At 46.3% G+C, this 24,243-nt stretch overlaps 1 protein-coding gene across 2 annotated transcripts in view; it reads right to left on the bottom strand.

The window, feature by feature from the left end:
* Positions 1–13,558, bottom strand: part of LOC138284990 (5-hydroxytryptamine receptor 3A-like) — a 117,562-nt gene extending 104,004 nt beyond the window's left edge. Inside the window, exons 1-2 of one of the 2 annotated variants that reach the window (XM_069224388.1) lie at positions 13,439–13,543; positions 13,169–13,321 (exon numbers count right to left, since the gene is read on the bottom strand). Coding sequence is in view for 1 of the 2 variants with exons in the window: in XM_069224387.1 (XP_069080488.1) it covers positions 13,439–13,508 (70 nt within the window). In the remaining variant the exon portion in view is untranslated. Of the gene's footprint in view, positions 1–13,168; positions 13,322–13,438 lie in introns of both variants that reach the window. The other variant, XM_069224387.1, reaches the window with a different exon arrangement.
* Between the last annotated feature and the right edge of the window lie 10,685 nt (positions 13,559–24,243).

Genomic DNA, 24,243 nt, shown 5'->3' with positions numbered 1-24,243 from the left:
AAAACCATATGGGATGACTCCTGGTGACCCACTGCCCTAGGACCCGCACCCACCCCCGCAAACCACGCACGCAACCTCGGCATCATCCTGGACCCCTCACTCTCCATGACACAGCAGATCAATGCTCTTACCTCCTCCTGCTTCCTCACACTCTGCACTCTAAAAAAATCCTTCAAATGGATTCCCCCAGAAACCAGGAAGACATTCACCCATGCACTCATCAGCAGCAGACTAGACTACAGTAACGCCCTCTACGCCGGCACCACACTCAAACTCACACGCAAACTCCAGAGAATCCAGAACACAGCTGCGTGCCTCGTCCTTGGCCTCTCCCGCCACGAACGAATCTCACCACACCTCAAAACCCTTCACTGGCTCCCCATAAACAAGAGAATCACATTCAAGATCCTCATCCATGCACACAAATCCCTCCACAACACCGGCCCGACATACCTCAACGAAAGAGTGAACTTTCACACTCCCACCCGCAACCTCCGATCAGCCAACCTCGCCCTAGCCACAGTCCCCCGCATCCAACGCACCACCACAGGAGGCAGGTCCTTCTCGTACCTCGCCCCCAAAACCTGGAACTCCCTCCCCACCCACCTCCGCAAAACCAAAGACCTCCTGATCTTCAGAAAAAACCTCAAAACATGGCTGTTCGAACAGTGACCCTCCTGCCCACCCCCCACCAAGCGCCTTGAGACCCTCACACGATATAAAAAAAAAATTATTGATTTGATTGAGCGCAGTCGAAGAGGCGCCCATGGGACACAAGCAGGCACCTACCTTGGTGCCTGCACTACTGTGGCCTGGGCGGGCCTATATGGAGGTCGGGAGGGGAAAGGAAACCTCGTTGGTGGTTCCTCGCCCCTCCAGGCCCCTCGCTTTGCTGCTAAAACAGGCCGGGGGGATCAGAAGCCTTATCGAAGGCTCCCCTCTGCCTTAGGACCCTTTTCTTTTGGCCCCAGCAAGGGCCGAGATCAGTACCTCAAAGGGTGGGCGGGGAGGAAGCCTCATCGGAGGCTCCCCACTCCGCCGGGGGTCTTGTTGGTTTTTGGGCACTGTTATGGGCCCCCCCTTTGGGAGAGGGACATTGGAGGCCCGGGTGGGCCCCACAGAGATTGCAGGCCCCAGGAGGGGCCTGTTTTGTCACCACAGAGAGGGTGCAGTCTGCCCCTCTCCCCCAGGAGCACCTCGTGGCCCCCGTTTCGCGCATAGGAGCACTGGGGGCCCCAACGCTCCACTTTTAGGCACGAGGATTGCCTCTTCTCCGTAAAAACAGGTACTTTTTAGGATATAGTGGCTCAATGAGCCTAGTATGGACCTTGGGGGGTTTATATGTTTCCTACCTGCTTTTATGACATTACATATTTGTGCTGATGTTCCTTTTATGGGCATGACATGCTGAAATGTATTTTTTATGACTTGTGATATGTTCTCTAATGTTCCTTTTATAGGTATTTACGAGGAATTCATGACAAGTGCATTGAATTCTTTATTGTAATTCCTGACTACTGCTTATGTTGCAATATCCTGAGTACTTACGTGTTTTAATGTGACAACTGCTTAATCTTGCAGAGTGTTAGTAACTTGTGTAACGTTCTGACAACTGCTAAGGTAGTAGGGTATTACTTACGTGTAATGTTGGTCTAATTATGTTTTGTGCAATACAGCTTATATTTACATAGCTCAGTGTTGTGTTTACTTTGTGGTGTATATTTTGCATCAAGTATGTTGTGTGTGTTGTGCAAACGCTTTATACCTTGCCTCTGGGTTAGGCCTTACTGCTCATGCCAAGCTACCAAGGGAGTGAGCAGGGGTTATCTTGGACGTGTAACTCCCTTGCCCTGACTAGAGTGGGTGGGTTGTGCCTGGCTCAGGTGCATACCCTGGCCAACCAGAAACCCAATTTCTAACAACAACTCTAGAAAGGTTTTCAAAGTAACTACAGTAGTTTGGAGGCTTGTTTGTAGTTTGAGGGAAAATCAGTGGTTTGCAATATGCTTAGTAATGTATTTCTCCAGAACTCTCGGTGGATGTTGTCTGCTTTGGTGTCTAAAAATTCATAATGATCTGTTTTTATGAATTAGTGTTGGATTTCCTTTAACTTAATATGGGATTTTTCGGTACAGAAATTGCTCTAGCAGTGTGGAATTTATGCACTTAGATTTGGGGTTAGAGGCAGGTTGGCAGACATTCCTGGAATGTAATACATGCAGTAGTGAGGGAACATTCCTGAGATTATAAGTATGTGGGTATTAACATACTTGCACCGTGTATGTTTCCATAAAGCAAATGAGGTAGCAGCACTCTCAATGCACATCTTATGGAAGTGCCAATTGAATTTAAAAAAATCTACAAAAATGCCTATTTAAATGTATTGAGTGTATTCAAATAGCTACGTTTCTGTTTTGTCTGGAGTGCAGAATATCCTTGTATCATAAGACCCTCTAGAGTCTACGCCATCCTGATATGTTCTACCATGTAAGATCTCACAAATTTAGTCCTGTTAAAGGAAGTAGAAAGTGTATTTCCAGGGTGGGACCGGAAAGAAAATATCACCATATTTTACTTGGATGTAGAGATCACGTTTCTCCCTGGGGAACAATGTGTCCCTCATTGAGAAATGATTTGCAGGGTAACATGCAAAAGGGCATTCACACCATATATCCATACACCTAATTTTCCATGTGGTGAAAATTCTTATTACATTAATTTGAGTCATAGAGTTGTCCTCGAAAGCTATGACTGTTGATGTTTTTAAAGAGCTCTTCAGGGTATGCCTAAGCAAAAATTGAGTTTTTTCAGTCTGCAAGAATGATGTGCTAATATGCATTTTTTTCATGGAACCGATTCCATTTGACAGAGAATAAAAGAAATGAGCGTGGCGGGAGGTATCTTACATCAGTAATGGTCAGTTCATTATTGGCTATATTGATTGGCTGCTGGCAAACTATTTGAATGGTCCTGTTATGCCTGATAGCCACGTGGGTCAAGCATGTTGACGAAAACAGCAATCCTTTCGGCTACCTTTTGCACCAATTAGAATAAGTTTCTGTTTTAGGAAAAATAGCCAATCATAATATCTGTGGGAGCGGGTAGCACACACTTTTCTGGGTCACATTTCGTAGGATTCACCAGCAGCGAAAGACTGAACATAGGCTATGATTTGCATGGTAGTACAACATCTCCCTGTTCGTCCATTCCAACTCTTGATCAAATTTTAGTAGTTTTTCAAACTGTATTACTCTACGCAGGTGGATGTAACAAACATGGTTGAATTCAGCAGTTCCCATGTTTGCAAACTTTTACCCACATGTACTTCGTGAATACTTTGTGCATTTCTGATAAGTCAGAAGATTTTCTCTAAACATAAAAGTAATCCTGCAGGACCAGATGTGTAGTTTTTTCGTGACTAAGGATTTGGAAATTTTACGATACACTTTCAATTAGTGCAATTTCACAGCGGCTACGCCGACGATATTATGGTTAGGTCTGTCCCAACCACAACCTTCACGACGTCACACAGTCATTTCATCGCTTCCCCTAGCAGAGGCAGCCATGAATTAATTAGGGCAGTAACTACATGTTCCTACACGACAGGGTGCTTGTAGGGCCTGGCATGCATACCAAGGGTTGTTTAACAATTGGTCTCAGCGTACAAATGAGAGGGAGTCCGGGAGGAGGTTGCATTCAGAATTAATTGCAATCAGCGTGTAAGGGTGTCAGAAACCCACCATTGATTGTGTTCCAGAGTGTTCCATTAATCATCCTCAAAGACGGTTTCCTGGCCAGTGCCCTTGACTGAAGGTGCAGGGGATGTGCAAACACATTTGGCCAGCTGCCAGGAAATGGCTGCATGTTAATGCTATGGAGGTGGAAGGGGGAGTACGTTGGGGGAGTTTTTTGTACATGTAGTGTTGACATACTTCAAAGCATTTTTTATTCCATTTGCAGATTTTTCATGCGCTTGCATATATTTGTGGAGAACAGGCATGTTTAACATTGGTCTGTGTGGTTGGTAACCACTCACTATGTACATTATTCCCATTCAGATTTGGTTTGTGTAAATGTATTCCGTGTGTATATCCTGCAAATCTGTGCCTGTGCGGAATCACAATGCTGAAGTTTCATTTGGGAGTCTGATGTTGCTTGTACAGATTTCCAGATTTCCGCAAAGTGCTTTATGGAGCACATTTTACTGTAACATGAGCATCTCAAAACTAATGTGCTATACATGGAACAGTATGGTGCCTAGGGTTCGCTGAAGGTTAGACTGTGAAATATATTTTGCAAAACACAGAATCTAGGACATATGCTACCAACATCTTGATGCTACATAAATATCTCCTTAGCAAAATGCCCACCTGCACCTAATCTCACTATCAAGCATTGTCCCAAATATGCTAAGACCAGTGTCGGAAAAGGAAATGAACGCAGTCCCAAAATATCTGGGAAGTGAGTTTGGCTTGGTTTGGCTTGGGAGTTTAATCCAGGACATCATGTTTATAGGGGGACACTTAAGTATCGTGAGATTTTGTAGTCTTTACACTGGAATCAATATCTGTGCAAAAAATGTTTTTGTAGTTAACGTTTTCACATGAAACTTCGTTTGAGACGTAATTCCGGGAACCATGATGTGCCTGGTGGAGGGAGGAGGGGTTGCAACATGTAATGGGGAGAAGACAGCTCACTTTAAGCCTTTAATTTGTATATACTTTACAGAGACATTAAGCCATCTGATTCTTATGTGATAGTAATTTGAGAGCGATAGACCCCAAAAAGGGAAAATAGTACCCCACAAAAAATATAAATACTGAAAGAAATGAAGTCTGATATTAACTTAATCAAATATTTTGGAGGAGGAAGGTCTGTGTGTTCTATCAGGTCAATATAAATTCTTGCTCCTCGCATTGTCTTTTTACTACACATGGAATTATTTACAAAAAAGGAATGCATTTATTCACTATTCCTTTGCAACTAAGATTGCCATGAATTCTCACATTTATGGAATTCATTGAATACCACCACATTATGCCAGGACACTGGACTTCCATGCCAGTTGGAGACTTTAAATCTTGTCCACTGTTGACGCCGACAGACTGACTGCATGTCGCAGCACTACTGGCCGGAATCTGTAAACATTTTTTTTTTCTTGCCTCTCTTTTTCTTGCATGGGGAAACGTTTTACGCCAAGGGAGGTACCCCTTGCACAAACACACACAAGAAACACATGTGAGTATTCTTTCTTTCCAAACAATTGAAAGGCAAGTGCTCCTGCTCTTTACAGGAGTTACTTACTAGGATAAAGAATGATCGGCAAAATGCTTGCGATTACCAACAAACGGGGGTGGGAGTTAAGTCACCTTTGCATTGTGACACACCCAGATCTGCCCTTCCCATGCCTCCTCACAAAATTACTAAATCAGAGAGTCCAGAATTCCGGTAGAGTGTCATCGGGTGTCTATCTACCAGTGAAAAATTGAGCTGTTCCTTATTTTAATTTAGAATGGGGTCAATTTTTGTTCACATAGTGGGCATTTACTATTTTTACCTTGCAAAACAGGGGAGGAGTATCCTGTCCACCCAACCGAGGGCATGCATGCTCTTCTTAGACCTGGGTGAACCATCATGTTTCCGATGGCAGAGCCCTTCTTGGCTCCGCCAGCCGAAACCTCATACTGACTGCCCGATGGGCATCAAAAAATCTGCATAAATACCTGAGACTGCCCTGTTCAGGGGAGATGTTCTATATGTTTTCTCCATTTGGGGACCGCCAGGAAAGGTCCAGCAGTCCTAAACACAAAAACATGGCCTGACACCTGGGAGAAGACCCCGAAGGCGTCAGGGTCGTTTTTGTTTTTTATAAATAAAGTCCTGTTATTTAAAAAAAAAATAATCCCTGAGCAGAAAAAAAACATGGCAGCCACTCATCAAACATTCAGTGGCTTTAGTGTAGATGCTGTGGTGGCAGCTCCATTAAAGCATTGAGATCTCTGTCAGGCAGGCGGCGAGCTCTAAATGTTGTGGGTGGTAACCTGCCCAGGCGGCAGAAGTTATGGCCTCTGCTTAACTGGTGGACGTGGGCTGTCTGTCATAACTCTGAATAACCTTGATAGTTTACATTTTGGTGTGCAAAACATTTGTGAATGGGTTCAAACGTGTTTGTGCCTTCTCCCTCCACTCCACTGTAACGTGTCCTTTCTCTCATTTTCTTCTGGTCTCTCTCATTAGCGCTGCAAAATATTGGCTATCAGTGCTAGCATGATATAACATCTGCCCATGAGCGTCCCCCTTGGTGAAGGTCCACATTTCTATATCCCTTATTTGAAGTGGCTGACTGTGGTGGGAATATTTTGCTCAGTCTATAGTGATCCACAGGATGTTTTATTTACCGGGTGCGCTAGTGACATGGGGAATGTGGAGAAGTGTGGCTGAATTGTTAGAAGGGCAGACCCTGATGCAGAAATCTGGCCCGGGACCAGGGTTCAATTCCTGCCTCGGTGGCTCTTGGGCTCAATTTCCTCAGACCTGATAATTCTCGCATCAGTGCCTAATCTAATTCATGGGTCCCACTCTGTAACTCTGGGCAATAGCTTGCTTAATCTCCACAACAGCGCTGGGATGCCTGGCTTCACCTTGGAGGTTGCCCAGGAGTGGGCACCTCACAGGGAAAAGCCAGGAGGGGTTCCACAGCGGTATGTGTACAGCGCCTTGAGACCCTAACGGGTGAATTGTGTGCTATACAAGTACAAAGTTTACACTTTTTTTTTCACGGTGATGACACATGTATGCCTTATCCCAGGGCTCAGAAATAAAGCATATTGCATTTCTCCATGAATAAATTCCACAAAATATGAAATTTGCGCACTACCTGCAATCTGAAGTCGAGTGCAAACTCTAATTTGGACCCATAAAGATTCTTAGGGCACTTGACATGAGGCCTTAGTATGTAAGCCCTAACAGGGCGTACTTCTGTAGGCCCATCGACCCTCCTTCTTATAAGTCTTCTTGATAACTGAGCTCCCAGCAATATGATCTATGTTGCAACGTTACTGACTTTTCTGGCTGGGTAGCATAAAACATTTAATAAAATGTTGTTGATTGTTCCTTTGACTTTGATCAGAGACTGGGCTCCGAGCAAAAGCTTGTAGAAATCACTTTCAGGGAATAGCATGACGGAGCTTTGAAGTGGGGCAAGACATGCAGCAAGAGCTTACAAAAGATGGAAGAGGTAAAAGGAAGGGGTAGAAGGAGCGAAATGGAGAGAAGGAAGGACGGATGGAGAGACCGATGAATGGATACACAGACGGTTGGATGGGTGAACGGAGAAACTGATTGGGAGAAGGGAGGCTGTATGGAGATGAAGAGATTGAAGGGGAGAAAGGTGGATTTAAAGAAGGATGTAATGAAGGATAGATCAAGCGAAGAGTGGATAGATCAATGAAAAGAGGGAGGAATGAAATGTAGGAGTAAAGTAGGGATGGTTGGAGAGAAAATTGAAGGAGAGGAGGAAGGATGAATAGATGGACAGAAGTATGGAAGGTTTGATGGGAATGGAAGGATAGAAGAGACATGGCTGAATGGATGAATGGGTAAATAATGAGAAGGAAGGATGGATGAAGAGAAGAAAGCAAAGAAAGATGAGTGAATCCATTAAGAATATAGCGGACACCATTTGGCCACACTGTTTTCAGAATCCCTAAGTGGAAGCAACCTAAAGAGTTCCGGGCTCGCTTGCCTCATTTACTCACTCAGGCCCATATTTATACTCGGTTTGCGCTGAAATATCATCATGTTTTTTACGCTAATTCAGCGCAAACCTAACTCCATATTTATACTTTGGCACTAGACACGTCTAGCCCCAAAATTATGGAGTTAACAACATTTTCTGGATGTGAAAACCTACCTTGTGTCAATGAGATGCAAGGTAGGCATTCCCGTCCAGAAAAGGAAGAGATGGCCTTTGCACCATATTTATACTCCCAGTGCCAAGATCCAGTATGGTGGCGTTAAATAATGGCGCTAAGCTTGCTTACCGCCATTATTTAAGGCCGGGGTATGGGCAGGTGTAAGGGGACCTGTAGGCATATTTCTATGGTCATAGACCATGGAAAGTGCCCACAGGTGCCCTTCCCTGGCTCCAGGGACACCCACACCCACACCAGAGGGACACCACAGGATGGGGGACCAATCCCAGGTAAGTCTGGTAAGTATTTGTTTCCCCCCGCTCGGGGGCCCTGTCTAGAAGCCCCCTTCATGGCGCTGGCCCCAGTGGCTATGTCCAGGGGACATTCGTCCCATTGGACATGGCTATTGGAGTGGTGGGCATCGGGCCTGTCTTTACTAAGACAGGAGCCATGTCCATGGGGGTTGTGTGCCAGAAAATGGTGCTACACTGCTTAGAGGCATTTTTCTGCCTCTAAACAGTGTAGCGCCATAATTCAGTGCACAAGCCCCGATTTCCCCTACGCCTCCCTGCCCTGTTAGTGTCCTTTGCAAGGACACTAACAGGGCATTAGAGCCATTCCATAAATATGACGCCCGGCACTATACCTTTTCACGCAAAACTGCACTAACGCAGTTTTGCATGAAAAAGTATGAATCTGGCCATCAGTGCCATTTGGAATAGGTTGAAAGTGGGGAGTATTTTATGTTTCTGGCTACTCCCTTCTATGTGTTGCTTTAGAAACTCTAATTATGAGTTGTGTAGCAACTCATAGTAAACGTCACATTATTTTAAATATTTTCCATAAAAAGTGAAACCTTTACTCCATGTCTTGCAAGGTAATTTACATCCAACCCTGTTTTTCAACCAACAGTGCTGCACATTACAGAATTTGTAGGCCCATACTTGTAGTGGGAAAACTGCAATTACATCAAAAGTCAGTGGTCCAAATTTTAAAAAATCACCTGAACGCATACATTTTAGCAAGCAAACTGTACTATTTACAAAGACAAGTTCAAAACTGCAATTCAGGAAACATGGATTCACATTTGTAAGCTGATTTACTGACTGTTACTTGCTACGGTGTTATATATTATGTGGTGTTAATCCGCTTCAGCAGCGGTGAGAGGGTGTTCACTGGTGGGGATACTTCGAATATTAAGGTCACAGAGTTTTGCACCTCTAATTGCCATCCTAGAAGTGAACCTTGAGTAAACCTGCCACCAAGGTGGGAACAGACAGAGAACATATTACAAATTGGCGGGGTGATGGGAAGGGGTGAGGGGGGAGAGAACTTCACACAAGAAACATTTTCTGCTTGAAGAAACTGGAAAAAAGTTAGCCAAGCCAATGCACTTTCGCTAAGCATTACATATCTGTCAGTAGGCAAGTTGTAGATTTATGTGTGTGTGTAAGCCATTATGAATGTAAGTACTAGTGGAGAGCTGCGACCTTCATTTTTTAAAAATTCCCAAACAATTGCAACTCTACTCTAAACACAGCTGTATACCTACAGGTGTGTATGTGCAAATGTTTTTGAGCTGAACCAAAGGATTGGTGAAACATTAAGGATAAGAAAGACGTTTTTAGAAAAAAGACTATTTGCAAAACATCAGGTTCGTAAAAGTAGCACGATGAGTAACAATGAAGAGAGAAATGAAGAGGAGGAGGGAATATAGTTATTCTTAGGACTGTGACGTGGAATACAAACGAACTTTCGACATTAGTAAATAGTTGGATGGACCATCTACATATTTTCGCAAATGGCTGGTTAACGAGAAGAGCATCTCCACGGTAAGAGATAGCTGAACAATCATTTTAAGGTCACCGCGAAGAAGGCCACATTTTACATTAAACTACATTCGGTTTATACCTAATGTGGCAACAATCACCGGCAAAAAAAAACAAACTCAAGAAATAAGTGAACGCTGACAGATTAACAAACCTTGGCTACTTTTTGAGACAGGTTCACTTGCTGGTTAGGGGAGTAAGGCCTGGCTGAGTCAGTTGCCAATCAATTGTCTAACACTCAGTGCTCTATGTTACTCTTAACCAAACATTTGTCGGTCTATTAATATTGGGGCAATTGTTGGAGATCTGGAAACAGCCAACCAGGATGCGTTTAGAATCCATCGGCCCCTTTCAGCCATATACATTGCTGATCTGGCATTCTTCTGTGACCTCACTGTTCAGAAGCCTAGAAACCACCCTTCTCAGGTGCCTGCCAGAGCCTGAACTACTTATCGGGTGCATTGTTCCTTTTTGCCCCATGGCGCACTCTTAACTAGATGCGCCTGACAAAAAACGTGCTGTCCCCAGCACAGACATGAACTCTGATAGCTTATGTCTCTGCTAATACCATGTTAGTGAAAGTAAGGGCTGTCGTTTGATTCTTAACTAAATCAGACCACCCTCTGGTTGAAGTGACGGTAAAGCATCACCATTCTGCCAGATGTAGTGCCTTACTGACCCACCTGCTTCGGAATGCCTGAAGGGGTCTCTCTCATCACTACCCCGCTGGGTGCAGTGCACCACCTCTATGTTAGTGGGATTTCTAAGGGAGTCTTTGCCTCTGCGCCCACGTCTATAGTACTGCATGGATGGAACAGGAAAGTGGTCCCTCATTTGGAATGGTCTGCACCTCAGCACAAATGTGGTATGCCTATTGTGATTGTGCTGGTGCAACATATGCACAAGCATCTCTGTTCCCTTCTATAATCCCAAAGGGTTCTGGGAGCACACGGAGAGGATCAAATGCCTGTTGTGCACCAGAGCACTTTCTGTGACACCCCACAGTGTTGGAATTGGAAAACAATTACTCAGGGAACCCATAACTTGGGGAATTATGGTGTGGCAGAGTAAAGAGAGAGGAGCCATGAAGGGAGGAGCTCGAAAAGCAGAATCTGGCAGTCAATTTATACATTTATTTTTTAAAGAAAATCTGCTGTAAAGAAATTGGTAATAAGGACAAATGGGACAGCAAATCTGTTCTAGCTTATTTAATTGGTCACAAAGAGGCTGTATTTTAAATTGAAATGTTGGGAGCGCCATTGAAGACAATGAAATGGTTCAGGGCTTAAAACGGCTGGTATAAGCCTTCTGCTCCAACATTTCAATGTTTGTTTCTCTGTTTCTCCCTTTTTAATTTAGAACACTCTGCCCTCAGTGGGTGGAGTGTTCTAATACCCTTATAGGCCTTCAGCCTCAGGCCATACCAGTTGTTAAAGCCGTCCCCTTCCCATGTTATAGGCCTTTGCCTATGGCTCAGGCCTTTAATTTGGGTTCAGGGCCTTTAACAACCAATATAGCTCTCATCAGTGGGCTATGATAGAGTTGTGACATCTGCCACAGAGATCTTTGCGCACCCAGTAATTTGATTATAATAGCAGTAAGAAAACTCTGGTAGTTAATGCAACTCTGTGCGAGTTGTGTGTTTTGCCAGTCACAGTTTTGACTCATAAAGTAGCATACAGGGATAATGTGCCTGCTGCAAAGTACATCTTGCACCATGCAGTTCACAGATCTTTATTCCATGTGCATAGGTAAGAGGGCTACTGTTTTTGACATAGATCATTTCATTTTGGTACTTCCAGTTCATAAGTGGTCATTCTTCTACTACAGCACAGTGATCTATTTACTGGCATGAAGGCGCTGCATGCAAACTGTACATCATGGGCTTAGGTCCTCAGTGTTTTTTTTCAATCTGTTGTTATTCTAAGAATTAATAAAGTCTTCTCAGCACAGACAGCCCCTTTGTGTTCCTCACAAGCCTTCACTCTTGACATTTAAGAGTGAAGGCTTGTGAGAACCACAAAGGGGCTTTTTGACGCAAAAGCGGTGCAAACTTACAAAATACAATTGTATTTTGTAAGTTTGCGTCGCTTTTGCGTCAAAAAATGACGCAAATGCGGCGCTAAAAAAGTATAAATATGGGCCATAATGTCTAACTGTATGGCCAATATCAAATTTCTACACCTTATAACCTTCATTGTCTTAAGTAATATTTCCTGTACATTGATCTAAACACTTGTTTGATTTGTTGTGTAGCTGTAAATGATGTAGAGCGCTCCAATACCCTATACTGGGATGAGTTGGCTATAAACAAACAACATAAAAAATAAAATAGTGTCATTTACTTCCTTATTAGTGTATTTACTTACACACATTGATAAATCTTGCATTCTTGAGGTGCATGCACATGTCTTACATAGGAAGATCGTACAAAGTCAAAACAGCACCTTAAGTCATAGTTTCTTTAAAATACTTGTGAAGTGATAAGCTGTGTGCCTTTCTTTGCATCCACTGCTCTGGTACCTTGGTGTTCGCCTCCAGAAGGCTTCCAGCTAGGAAGATACTTGAACTAAAGAAGGGCTGACAGCCATTTAAATCAGGCTTTTGTTTTAGGCTTGCTTGAAGTGAAAATAAGAAATCCCCTCACCGCCTGCAGGTTGCTGGATCGAAGGGAATCTAGACAGTATGCGGGCACTGCTGAATTGTGTCCCAGTGTCAGAAAATAACACCAGGACAAATTCAGCATATATACCTGGGTTGGTTGGATTATAGATACGACCCATGAACAGCTACTGGAGTCGGGAGTACTTCTGAGCACTGCAGCCCTAGTTGCTCTATTACTGCACTGAGCAAGGCTTTATTGTCATCTGAATATTAGCCAGGAATCCTCAGGAGACCGGGAAGGGGCATACCCTGACTGTGCTAGGACACACCTGGTCACACCTGCAGCTCCTTCTCTGGCATTCTCCCTCAAATCTTTTACCAGTTAAACTCAGGCATTCCTATCGTTCACCAGCTAGTTGTTTAACACTGCATGATCCTTGACCCCTTAACCAAGGCTTTATCATCTACCTAGTATTTTCCAGGCAAGCCCATTGGGAACATGAATGGAAACACCCTGGCACCCAGCCCAGTGTCCTATTCCAGTGGGACCCACACAGCCCACCACATGGGTCCCTTACCTGACAGCCATCTGAGATGACCCAGAATGATAGCACCGTACTCCAAAAAATATACTGCACCTCTCTACCTTCCTGCTGGGTCATTGGCAACTCTCCTGGGCCAAAAATGTTATTAGGTGGAATCTAGCTCCGTGCGAATCCAGCTCTCTGAAACGAAACCCCATATAAAAACCGTAACTTGCCTGACGAAACCTTGTGATCTTGGGAAATATCAGCTTATGAGCTTTACCTTCAGTTCTCTTACCTTTCGAAATAATACGTGGCTAGAATCAGGCCGGAAAGCAAAATAAAGAGCTTTATGCAATCTGTAATGTTTTTGAGGGCTGGAAGGTCGCAGTTGTACTGGCAGCAAAACATAACCGTTTCCTTTTTCAGAAAGGTCATTTCCGCCCAGCTCCTTTTAATTTAAACAAATAGAGAGTTTTAAAATAGTCGCCTCAAAGCACCATGTCCAGAGCAGCACCCGCCCTCACCAGTAGTAAACATTGACCCGAGGAAGTTCTTTATTTCCTACCTGTGCCCTGCAGACCCAGGCTGGCGATGAACAGTATGGTGGCAGCTGTCCAAAGGCTGCAGACTCTCATCCTCGCCCTCTTCTCTAAGCTGCACTTCAGAGAGACTCCACACGGAGGGAACTATGTTATTGAATGATGTCTGTGCTCTCTTGTTCACTCTCCCCACCCTCAGTCCCTCCTCCCACCTTCTCCCCCTCCCTGCATTTCCCGCTCTTCATATTTTTCTGTTTCTTCTTTAATTCATTCGCTTTCTTCCTAAACATGATCTCTCACTTATACTGCTTGCCTTCTTCTCTCACATCTTTTTACTGCTGTCTTCCTTCACCCACCCCACTGCTCCCCTTTCTTCTCTCCTTCTCCCACTCCTCTACAGCCACCCTTCTCTATTTCTCTCTGCACTTCTTATCTGCTGTCTCTCCTCCTCCATTGCTCTCCCGTCTCTTTTGGCTGTCCTCACCAACAGCGCTCCCTTCTCCTCCCTCTCTCCTCTTCCACTGCTCCCCTTCCTCCTCTATTTCCTCTTTCATTGGTCCACCGTTCTCTTCTGTCTTTTCTTTTGCACTTGTCCCCTTCTCCTGTGTCTCTCCTCTTGCTCTCCCCTTCTCCCTTGTCTCTCCTTTTGCACACTCCCCCTTCTCCTCTGTCTATCCTCTTGCACTGCTCCTCCCTTCTCTGTCTCTCCTTTTGCACTGCTCCCCCTTCTCCTCTGTCTATCCTCTTGCACTGCTCCCCATTCTCCTCTGTCTCTCCTCTTGCACTGCTCCTCCCTTCTCTGTCTCTCCTTTTACACTGCTCTCCCTTCTCCTCTGTCTCTCCTCTTGCACTGCTCCTCCCTTCTCTGTCTCTCCTTTTGCACTACTCTCCTTTCTCCTCTATCTCTCCTCTTGCACTTCTCTGCCTTCTCCTCTGCCTGTCCTCTTGCACCGCTCCCCCTTTTCCACTGTCTATCCTCTTGCACTGCTGCAACTTCTCCTCTGCTGCTCCTTTTGCCCGTTCCTCCCTTCTCTATCTCTTCTCTTGCCTTGCTCTCCCTTCTTCTCCTCTTGCACTACTGGCCATTCTCCAGTCTCTCCTCTTGCTCCACCCGTCTCCTCCGTCTCTCCTCTTGCTCTTCCCTTCTCCTCTGTTTCTCCTCTTGCACTGCTCCCCATTCTCCTCTGTCTCTCCTCTTGCTCTCCCCTTCTCCTCTGTCTCTCCTCTTGCTCTACCCTTCTCCTCTGTCTCTCCTCTTGCTCTCCCCTTCTCCTCTGTCTCTCCTCTTGCTCTACCTTTCGCCTCTGTCTCTCCTCTTGCTCTGCCCTTCTCCTCTGTCTCTCCTCTTGCTCTACCCTTCTCCTCTGTTTCTCCTCTTGCACTGCTCCCCATACTCCTCTGTCTATCTTCTTACACTGCTCCCCTTCTCCTCTGTCTCTCCTCTCGCTCTGCCCCCTTCTCCTCTGTCTCTCCTCTTGCTCTACCGTTCTCCTCTGTCTCTCCTCTTGCTATGCCCTTATCCTCTGTCTCTCCTCTTGCACTACCCTTCTCCCCTGTCTCTCCTTTTGCTCTACCCTTCTCCTCTGTTTCTCCTCTTGCTTTGCTCTCTTTTCTACTTTGTCTCTCCTCCTACACTACTCCCCCTTCTTCTCCGTCGCTTATCTTGCTCTGCCCTTCCCTTCTCCTGTCTCTCTTCTTACACCACCCTCCTTTCTTATCTGACGCTTCTCTTGCAGTGCTCCCCTTCTACTCTGTCTCTCCTGTTGCAGTGCTCCCCTTCTCCTCTGTCTCTCCTCTTGCAGTGCTCCCCTTCTCCTCTGTCTCTGCTCTTGCAGTGCTCCCCTTCTCCTCTGTCTCTCCTCTTGCACTGCTCCTCCCCTCTTCTCTCCCCCTTTAATTCTCCCCCTAAACATCTGTTGCTCACATTCTACTGCCCAAGCGTTCTGTCGGCACACTTTTACGCTTTCTGACTCTTTATTAGTGTTAAATTAATTTTCATTGTTTCATTTTCTATCCTTTCCAAATAACTGAGATTGCGAAATGTATTGCTGTTACGTATGTATTTACTCATTCATGTAGTCAGTAAGTTAGGGCCTTCTTTGGAGTTTGGCGCATGTGATCTCCCGCCCGCCGTATTGCAGGTGAGTTACAGGCTATGGCTCTTGTAGCACAGCTGATGGCGGATCCCGTCCATCGTGTCTAATTAAGGTTCCTACTTGTAGTGGGTACTCTGGGGACTGGCTCACCTCCTAGTGCCAAACAACTGTGTACCCTCTTAAAATCATTGGAATTATGTCAACTGTGAACCTTGGCGGACTGTGAGGTGGTTTTCAGATTTCCATAGGGTTTCACAGCCGAGTTGCATAGACCCATCGGAAAGAGAGGCGCCTAAGGCATATAATTGTGTGCTTTGCAGGAGTAATAGAATGTACAAACTGGCCAATCAGGACTGGTGTTGAGTAGCATATTTATTGAAGAGGTAAAAGAGAGGGACCAACGCAGCAGCCAGTTGTAGTGATGTGAGGTGCTAGTGCCTTGAAAAGTTTTGGGCACGTTAGTAAATAGTGGTAGTGTGACGGGCTGACTCCATGGACTTCTGTGTGCACCTCAGTGATTCATGAATGAATGAGGACCTGGTGCCATAGAATGCTGCTTTCTCATCAGTGAGTATCGCAGGTGTGAGAGGCGTGTGGCGTGTAATGCTCTGGTCACCTCAGTGAGTGGTTGATGTATGGTACACTTCGGTGAACGGTGGATGACTGACAAGCCGATGTCGTAGATGTTTCTGTGCACCTCAATAAGTGATTAATATGTGGTCCAAGTCTCTGGATTACGGATGTAGAAAAAAATGATTCCAAAAGGATGTGTGCGCATCTCTGGGAGTAGAAACGGTCTCAGGGGTTTCTACCACAAAATGCTCTGCGCACCCAGTGAAGGATGATGTTATGATTGATGCCATAGAATGTTCTTTGCTCCTCGTGAGTGCTGGATTTATTAAATGCTCTTGCGATAGAAGGTTCTGTGCACCTCAGAAAGTGGTCTAAATGTCTTGTGTCAAGCAAGACTGTCTTCTCCTGAGGGAGCCAGTCTGTCGTGGAAGCTTAAGGGGCTTTTGCCACTGTAGGCTCGTTACACTTCAGTCAAAGGATGGTGCCATGGTGAAGTGTGCAGCCTTACTAAGGCTATACCACCAGCCGTATTACGAGTTCCATAGGATATAATGGACTCGTAATACGGCTGGTGGTAAATCCGTCACTTTTCCGTCACTTTTGGAACGGATTAACACCTCCTCCAAAGTTAGAATAACCCCCTAAGTGTGGATAAAAAGCTGGTGCTATAGATGACTCTGTGCACCTAAGTGAATGCGAGAAATGTGAGAGACGGTTGCCATAAAAGCCTCTGTCTACTTGCTCGATAGTCTTGCAAGAAATGTGGATCCATCATCAATTAGAATCTCAAAAGCAAATGTCTGTGTTATTGTCTCACTAAGTGTGCGCTTTAGAGACTGATGGATGGGTTTTCCATCACAAATGTAAGGGATATCCCATTCGCCTTTTTACAAATGTTATTACAAGTGTAATATACTTGTAATGAGATAGATAGGATATTTGTCACATTTGTGATGGAGTATCCAGCGATCAAGCTCTAAATCAGGCCCTAAGGCTGGTGACTTAGGTTTGGTGACCCTTCTAAGTTCATACAGACCGCTACTTCAGCAGTGAATTTAAGTGAAGAAGTACAGGCTCCATTGTCCCCACTCCTTTATACACAAGGTGTTGGAAATGGCCCTTTTTGCATGGTCATCCCATGTCTTTTTGCCTCCTTTCTCCTATTTTTTCTGACTTGTTTTGGTTGAGTTTAGGACTCTGGGCACTTTACCACTGCTAACCAGTGCTAAAGTGCATATGCTCTGTGTGTAAAGTGTACTGTTGATTGGTTTATCCATGATTGGCATATTTGATTTACTGGTAAGTCCCTAGTAACGTGCACTAGAGGTGCCCAGGACCTGTAAATCAAATGCCACTAGTGGGCCTGCAGCACTGGTTGTGCCACACACATTAGTAGCCCTGTAAACATGGCTCAGATCTGCCACTGCAGTGTCTGTGTGTGCAGTTTTAAACTGCCAATTCGACTTGGCAAGTGTGCCCACTTGCCAGGCCTAAACCTTCCCTTTTACTGTATGTAAGGCACCTGTAAGGTAGGCCCTAGGTAGCCCCACGGGCAGGGTGCAGTGTATGTTTAAGGTAGGACATATACTAGTGTGTTTTATATTCCTAGCAGTGAAATACTGCTAAATTCGGTTTTCACTGTGTAAGGCCTATCTCTCTCATAGGTTAACATGGGGGCTGCCTTTAAATACCCTTAAAGCGCAGTTGCCCTTTGAGAGCAGATAAAAAGTTGGAGTTTAGAGTCTCTGAACTCACAATTTAAAAATACATTGTTTAGTGAAGTTGTTTTTTAAATTGTCTGTTTGAAAATGCCACTTTTAGAAAGTAGGCATTTTCTTGCTTATACCCTTCTGTACTCTGCCTGTTTGTGGATTGTCTGTCTGGGTCAGTTTGACAGTTGGGCTGTTTTGTACCTCTCTAGACAGTGACACAAAAGGGGGAGGGGGTGTAGCCTGCATACCTGATAAGCCATCTGAGCTAGAGAGGAGGGAGGAGTGGTCGTTCACACCTGAAAGGACTGCGCCTGCCCTCACACAATGCAGTCTCCGACCCCCTGGTGTGTGTCTGGGGCCTGGCCTGGACAAGAAAGGATCTTGCAAACACCACACTTGAGACTTTGCTTTGAAGTTTGGGAACTTAAAAGGCAGAACTGGGTATAAGAAGAAGACCCCAAACCCCAGACTTTTAGAATCTTTCTGGATTTAAGAGGAGCCTCTGCAAGGAGAAGAGCTGAAGAGCTGGAGGAGGAGTACTGTCCCTTTGCTGTGTTGCTTTGCTGGACTGGCCTGCATTGCTGCTTCTGCCTGAAAGAGTGCAAAGGGTGAACTTTGCTGTGTCCTGCTTGACAAAATTCTCCAAGGGCTTGGAGTAGAGCTTGCCTCTTGTTGGAAGTCTCAGGGACACCAAAGACTTCAGTTTCCTCGGCCTGCAGCACTGGGAACTGTGTATTTTGTGCTTTTCAAGAGGAGAAACCACCGCAGTGCCGCCAACAACGCCACTGGCCTGCACCGTGACCTGCCTACGCCACACGGAGTCGCATTGCCCTGCTTCGCATCATGACCCTGGTCTCCTTGATGCCATCATGGGATGACTTCACCGAGCCGCTGCTCGCACCGCGACCTGTAGTCCCCACACTCCGGCATCGCATGCTCACTCCGCAGCCTGGGCATCCCCAACGACGCCGCTCCTGCTGACACCGGCACCGCTGCCTGCACCGTGGCCTGTGAACAATACTCGTGAGGTACACGAAGCACCGTCCCATCCCGCACCACAGCCCCAGTCTACCGACGCCAGCACCATCAATTCCTGTGTCATCACCAGGCATCCTGCCTGCACCGTGGCCTGTGGACACCACTTGTGAGGGTCACGAAGCACCGTTCCGTCCCGTACCGCTGGCTTGGGCCTACCGACAAGAGCGCTTCATCAACGATTCCACCGCTGCCTGCACCGTGACCTGTGGGCACCGCACGTCGCATCGTTCCACTTCGCACCTCAGCCCCGACGCCATCCACGTCGGCGCACCTGACTTCATCAGCCTGGAGTTCGGTCTGCAACACGTGTGACCTCAAGGGCCCGACGACTCCTGCAACGACTCTGGAACCAACACTGCGCCGTCAGCGACGCCGCTCTCCAGAGCTCACCGGGAGGATCACAACACTCTGCAAATGCAAGGAACTCTTTGTTGGTCTTCCCAACACCGTAGCAGGCCCACAACGCCGTGGCCGGCCTGAACTGTTGGTTTTGTTGATCACAACGCCGTGATAGCCCCGGGTGGAGCTATCAACTTCAAGGAACTGTATATTTGAGTAAATCTTGCAGAATTCATATTTCTTTTACTGTATGTTGGATTTTTTTCGTATTTGGTCTTGTTTTATATGGACAAATATTGGCTATTTTTCTAAAACTGGTGTGGTGTCCGTTTATAGTGTTTTCACTTATTACTGTGTGTTATGTGGAAATGCTTTACACATTGCTTCTGAGATAAGCCGGACTGCTTGTGCCAAGCTACCAAGGGGGTGAGCAGGGGTTATCTGAAGTTATCAAACCTGTATTTTACATCACATATGTTCGTATACTGTCTGTTATCCCTTCTTTTCTGTGGGTGTCTTGTATTCAGAGACACTCATCTGCCATTTTTGTATATGAGTATAGTGAGGCCATAGGCAGTAGTGAGTGTTGTTACAGAGTGGTCCAACAGAGCATTCTCCAAGATGTGACACTTCTGCTCCTCAGGAAATAGAGAGCCCAAGATCGGGAAGTAGTCAGTCCTTGAAAAGGTACAGCGTGCCCATATACAGAATTAATAACATTTCTCAGTTGAGTTTGCTAGTCTCTATGCATCTATTAAACTATATTCCTTGACTGTATCCTGAAGGAATGCCCTGTCATTTGTGTTACCAGGATAAGCCAGGCACATTCTGTCCAAGACAGGGTCTATTTCTAGGCTCCAGTCACCACCTGTCATTGTGCGTGTGGAGCCAAATTACATAAAGACTCTGGACACTTGAGAGAAGAAATGGGCCCTCTTGGAGTTTGTGACAGATATGTAACTTACAATGATCATCTTTGTAAGTATATAAAGGTTTGCTAACACATATCCGTCCAAGTTTTTAGAATCTCTTAGGGTAGTAACTTTTTTAGTAGTGCGCTATGTCGGATTACCAAGAGCTAACTGGATCAGTTTACCATGAGTATGGTCAGCTGTTGTTTTAATGCTGTATATGATTTGCCCACTCAGTCCTTTATCAGCTTTCCCATCACGAGAGTACAGTTACATCACAAAGTAAGGAAAGATCTTCTTTCTTTTAATATGCTATACAGCCTGCCCTTGTGGAGAGAGAGAGGACAGTTAAGAGTTTTGGGGAAGCACTTGAAACATCATGAGTGCTTTCTGGGCTGAAAGGGAGCTTTCGGGGTAGCATAATGTCTACAATGTTCTTGTGAAGGGCACGGTGATGGCTGCCAATGGTGCAAAAGGGTGCGGAATGTGGGTGAGTATCTACAATGGATCAACTCTGGGTCTAGGATATACATGAATTATTTGGGAGGCCACAGGAGCTGCGAGTATAAAGTGAGGGGCATCCCCAAGCAGTTGTCTAACCATGCAGGAGAGACTATTAATGTTGTTTGCAGCTGTAGTCAGATGTGAGACTAGGAATTTGTATTGTTGTGTCACTTTTAGGTACCAAAGATTCAGTTTATGTACGGCACATAGGTCCTCTGCCCAGAAGTGTGTCAGCAGACCATAAGTGACTAAGAAGCATTAGGAACATGAGTATCTGTGACCCTGGGGCCCAGCAGCACCCCAGACTGCTCATGCATGTTGACAGAGGGCTTTAAGGGCCACAATGATTGTGTCTGTTGGCCAGGAAACTGACACAGGAGTTGTAGAAGTTTAAACTATCTCAGGATTATTTTTAGAGAGTGAGGAACATAGTAGACATTAGTATAACAGCAAACTACTGTACGTATTCATCTTACTCACAATCCATGTGAGTCGATTCCTAAGAGTTTGTTGCAGATTCAGGGGAGTTACATCTGTGTTCTTGAGATTGATAAAGAAGGGCTGTAGGTCCTCAGGTCAGTGCATGCAGAGGATTTGCCATTGCTAGTGACCCACACTGTAGCTGGCTCCAAAAGGCCATATTGTATATCTTATTTGCAGGTCTCAGACATTGTGCCAGGAATGCTTTGCTTTAGTTTCATTGGAGGCATCTGCAGAAATGTTCATGGTGGGTTCTTCTAGATGAATGTTTTGCTCTTATGAGCTATTTGGATCACCTGTCTAACTTGCCCATGTCTCAGAAAAGCATGAGATCATAGGATTTGGAGCCATGCTTTTCATGGTATATTTCATCTTAATTCTGTGTACTTTCTGGAATTCTAGAAGCAGGGAAAAAGCAATGCTAGGCTGGGAAGGAGTATCTTGAGAAAGTCTTCTATATTGTCTTTCTCGATCTTCTTATAGGCTTTGTAAAAACTGACTTTATCTTTATCTTTGTCTTCTAAATCTTATATAGTGCCAAATGTCTTGACCCCAGTCGAGGTATTAGGGACTTCCCTCTTCGAAGATTAAAAAACTGAAGCAGTGGACAATCTGCCAAAGGTTTGGGGATCTGCTTTATACTGGACCTGATGATGCACAATGAGAAATGTGGTTCAGAAGGTGGCTTCTCTCGCCGTGTTGTAGCCCAAATGTGCACTTCTACTGTGTGAGCCTGCTTGTTTCTGTCTTGTTCAATTCAGTCCTACTGTTTGCGGTGACAGAGGATTGGCATTGATTATTATGCATTCACACACAGAGTTGTCTCATCCGTATCGTCAACATATTCAGTCATGGCTAGAGCAAGCTGGCGTCATATATGGTCCCGCACATGAGCCTGTCCAACCACCATAGATAAAGTACTCTCTGTGCTGGTTTGGTGCTGCAGCCCACTGTATGTGTGTTTCCTGGCACAGGCCTTCTAAATGCTGCAAGTAAAGTGCACTCTGTGTTTGGTCACAGGTGGCCTCAGAACAATTATGGGGGTCATTCTGAGTTTGGCAGGCGGCGGTTGCCGCCCGCCAAACTACCCCCGACGAAAGACCGCGGGGGCCATTTCGACTTTCCTGCTGGGCCGGCGGGCGACCGCCAAAAGGGTGCCCGCCGGCCCAGCGGGAAAGGCCCTGCAACATAGAAGCCGGCTCCGAATGGAGCCGGTGGTGTTGCAGGGGTGCGACGGGTGCAGTTGCACCCGTCGCGATTTTTACTGTCTGCAGAGCAGACAGTGAAAATCCTGCTGGGGCCCTGTTAGGGGGCCCCTGCACTGCCCATGCCAGTGGCATGGGCAGTGCAGGGGCCCCCAGGGGCCCCACGACACCCGTTCCCGCCATCCTGTTTCTGGCAGTGAAAACCGCCAGAAACAGGCTGGCGGGAAGGGGGTCGGAATCCCCATGCAGCGCCGTCATGGAGGATTCCCCCAGCCGGGGGAAATCCGGCGGAAAAACCGCCGGACCCGGCTGGACGACAGCGGCTTCACAGCCGCGGTCGGAATACAAAATGAAGTACCGCCAGCCTGTTGGCGGTGCTTCAGCCGGCCTCCACCCTGGCGGTCATAGACCGCCAGGGTCAGAATGAGGCCCTATGTCTTCTGAATGGGTGGTGTTTTATTGGCATATCTGTTAGGCTGGTGTCCAGCCTTGTTATGTTACGTTCACTGTGCACTGGATTATTCTGCTAGTTGTATGTATGCTTCAGATTCTGGACACGGGCAAGCTGCATGCATCAGGTGAGTCTCTGCCAGTTCCCATGCTTCACCCCATCCGATATTCTCCTTTCTACTTTGTGTCCCTCCAGTTTGGATCTTCTTGGACTCTCTCGCCTCCTTGCCTCCCGTGCCACTTTCTAGCAGTTTCCATTCTATGAATCAATGGCAGCACAAGGCCAGAACAAGTTGGGAAGTGGTGTAGAGAGCCACTCGGCCTCTATGATGCTTTGTTACCACAATCACCCTGTGGGGCAGGCTCAGCTCAGGGGTATAAATAAATGGGCGTAAGGTCGCTCGTGGCCTTTGCCGAGACATACAGCTAGTGTGCGCTCTACATTGTTGAGCTTATGTAAATTAGGCCACACGTGTAGGTTTCCAATGAACCTATTGGGCCACACTACATTTGGTGACGAAGGACGGGCATGACCCATTGTGTGGAGTGCCATACTGCCTGCAGTCCAATCCAGCCTGTGCACTCCACCACAGGCGCAGTGTGTCTGGACCGGTGCCGGGCCCCGCGTGAGTTGGCGTGGGGCAGTGAACATCTGAGTTGGCAGCACCTGACTCGCGGCTCGAGAGGTCAACCCTACAGGCCATATGGCACATTTCACCAGGGGTGCTGTCGCTGCTGGCCAGAAGAGGCCACTTCTGTGTAGGAGAGAGGCGATTCTACCTCTGATCTCTTGAGACCCTGACACTGCAATCAATGGCTGGAGCAAGCCATTTCCTGTGGTGAGGTACGGTGCTCCCGCCTTTGCCTTCCTGGGGCGCTGAGAGCCACCCATTGCCTGTGCTGCCACACCCGGTGAGGAAGAAAGCCCTGTGCATCCATAGCTCCTCACGCAAGCTGGCCCTGCTGCCATGACCTGCTGCTGTTCGCCCTGGCTCTCCTTCAATAAGAGCCCAGAAAGAAGCCATTGCCCTCCCAAGGCAGCCACCCCTCCCAACAATAGTGTACTGGACCAGGTGAACCTCCTAGGGGACAGCCCAGGCAAAATCCCTGACCAGCATAAGCTCAGTGGACACCAAGGGGTGAGCCAGCATCAAAAAAAAAAGAAAGAACAGTGTGCCATATGCCCTGAGTGGGACTTACAGAGTAATCACAGACACCTGAGTGTTTCAACATGAGCTCGCCCTCAAAACAGACCCAGGCTCCTCCTGCTCACACCCCAGATTCTCATGCTTCAGTCATGCCCCTGCCTCCTTTCAGTCAATTGTCAGACCCCGACCAAAGCGGCGCTGAGATGGCACTATTGGCTGAGAAGAGTGGGACACTACTTTCGCACCATGAGGGAAATGGATGGCACAATAATGAGGTCGCTGTTGATGCACTTTGGAGGTGATGAACTGTATGAACTATCCAAGACTCTACCTAACAAAGGTGATGACAATCATTTTGATGCAACTGTTACTGCC

This window comes from Pleurodeles waltl, chromosome 3_1, assembly GCF_031143425.1.
Source record: "Pleurodeles waltl isolate 20211129_DDA chromosome 3_1, aPleWal1.hap1.20221129, whole genome shotgun sequence".
Classification (NCBI taxonomy): Eukaryota; Metazoa; Chordata; class Amphibia; order Caudata; family Salamandridae; genus Pleurodeles; species Pleurodeles waltl.
The sequence above is the reverse complement of the archived record's forward strand: the minus strand, read 5'-3'. Positions and strand labels throughout refer to the sequence as shown.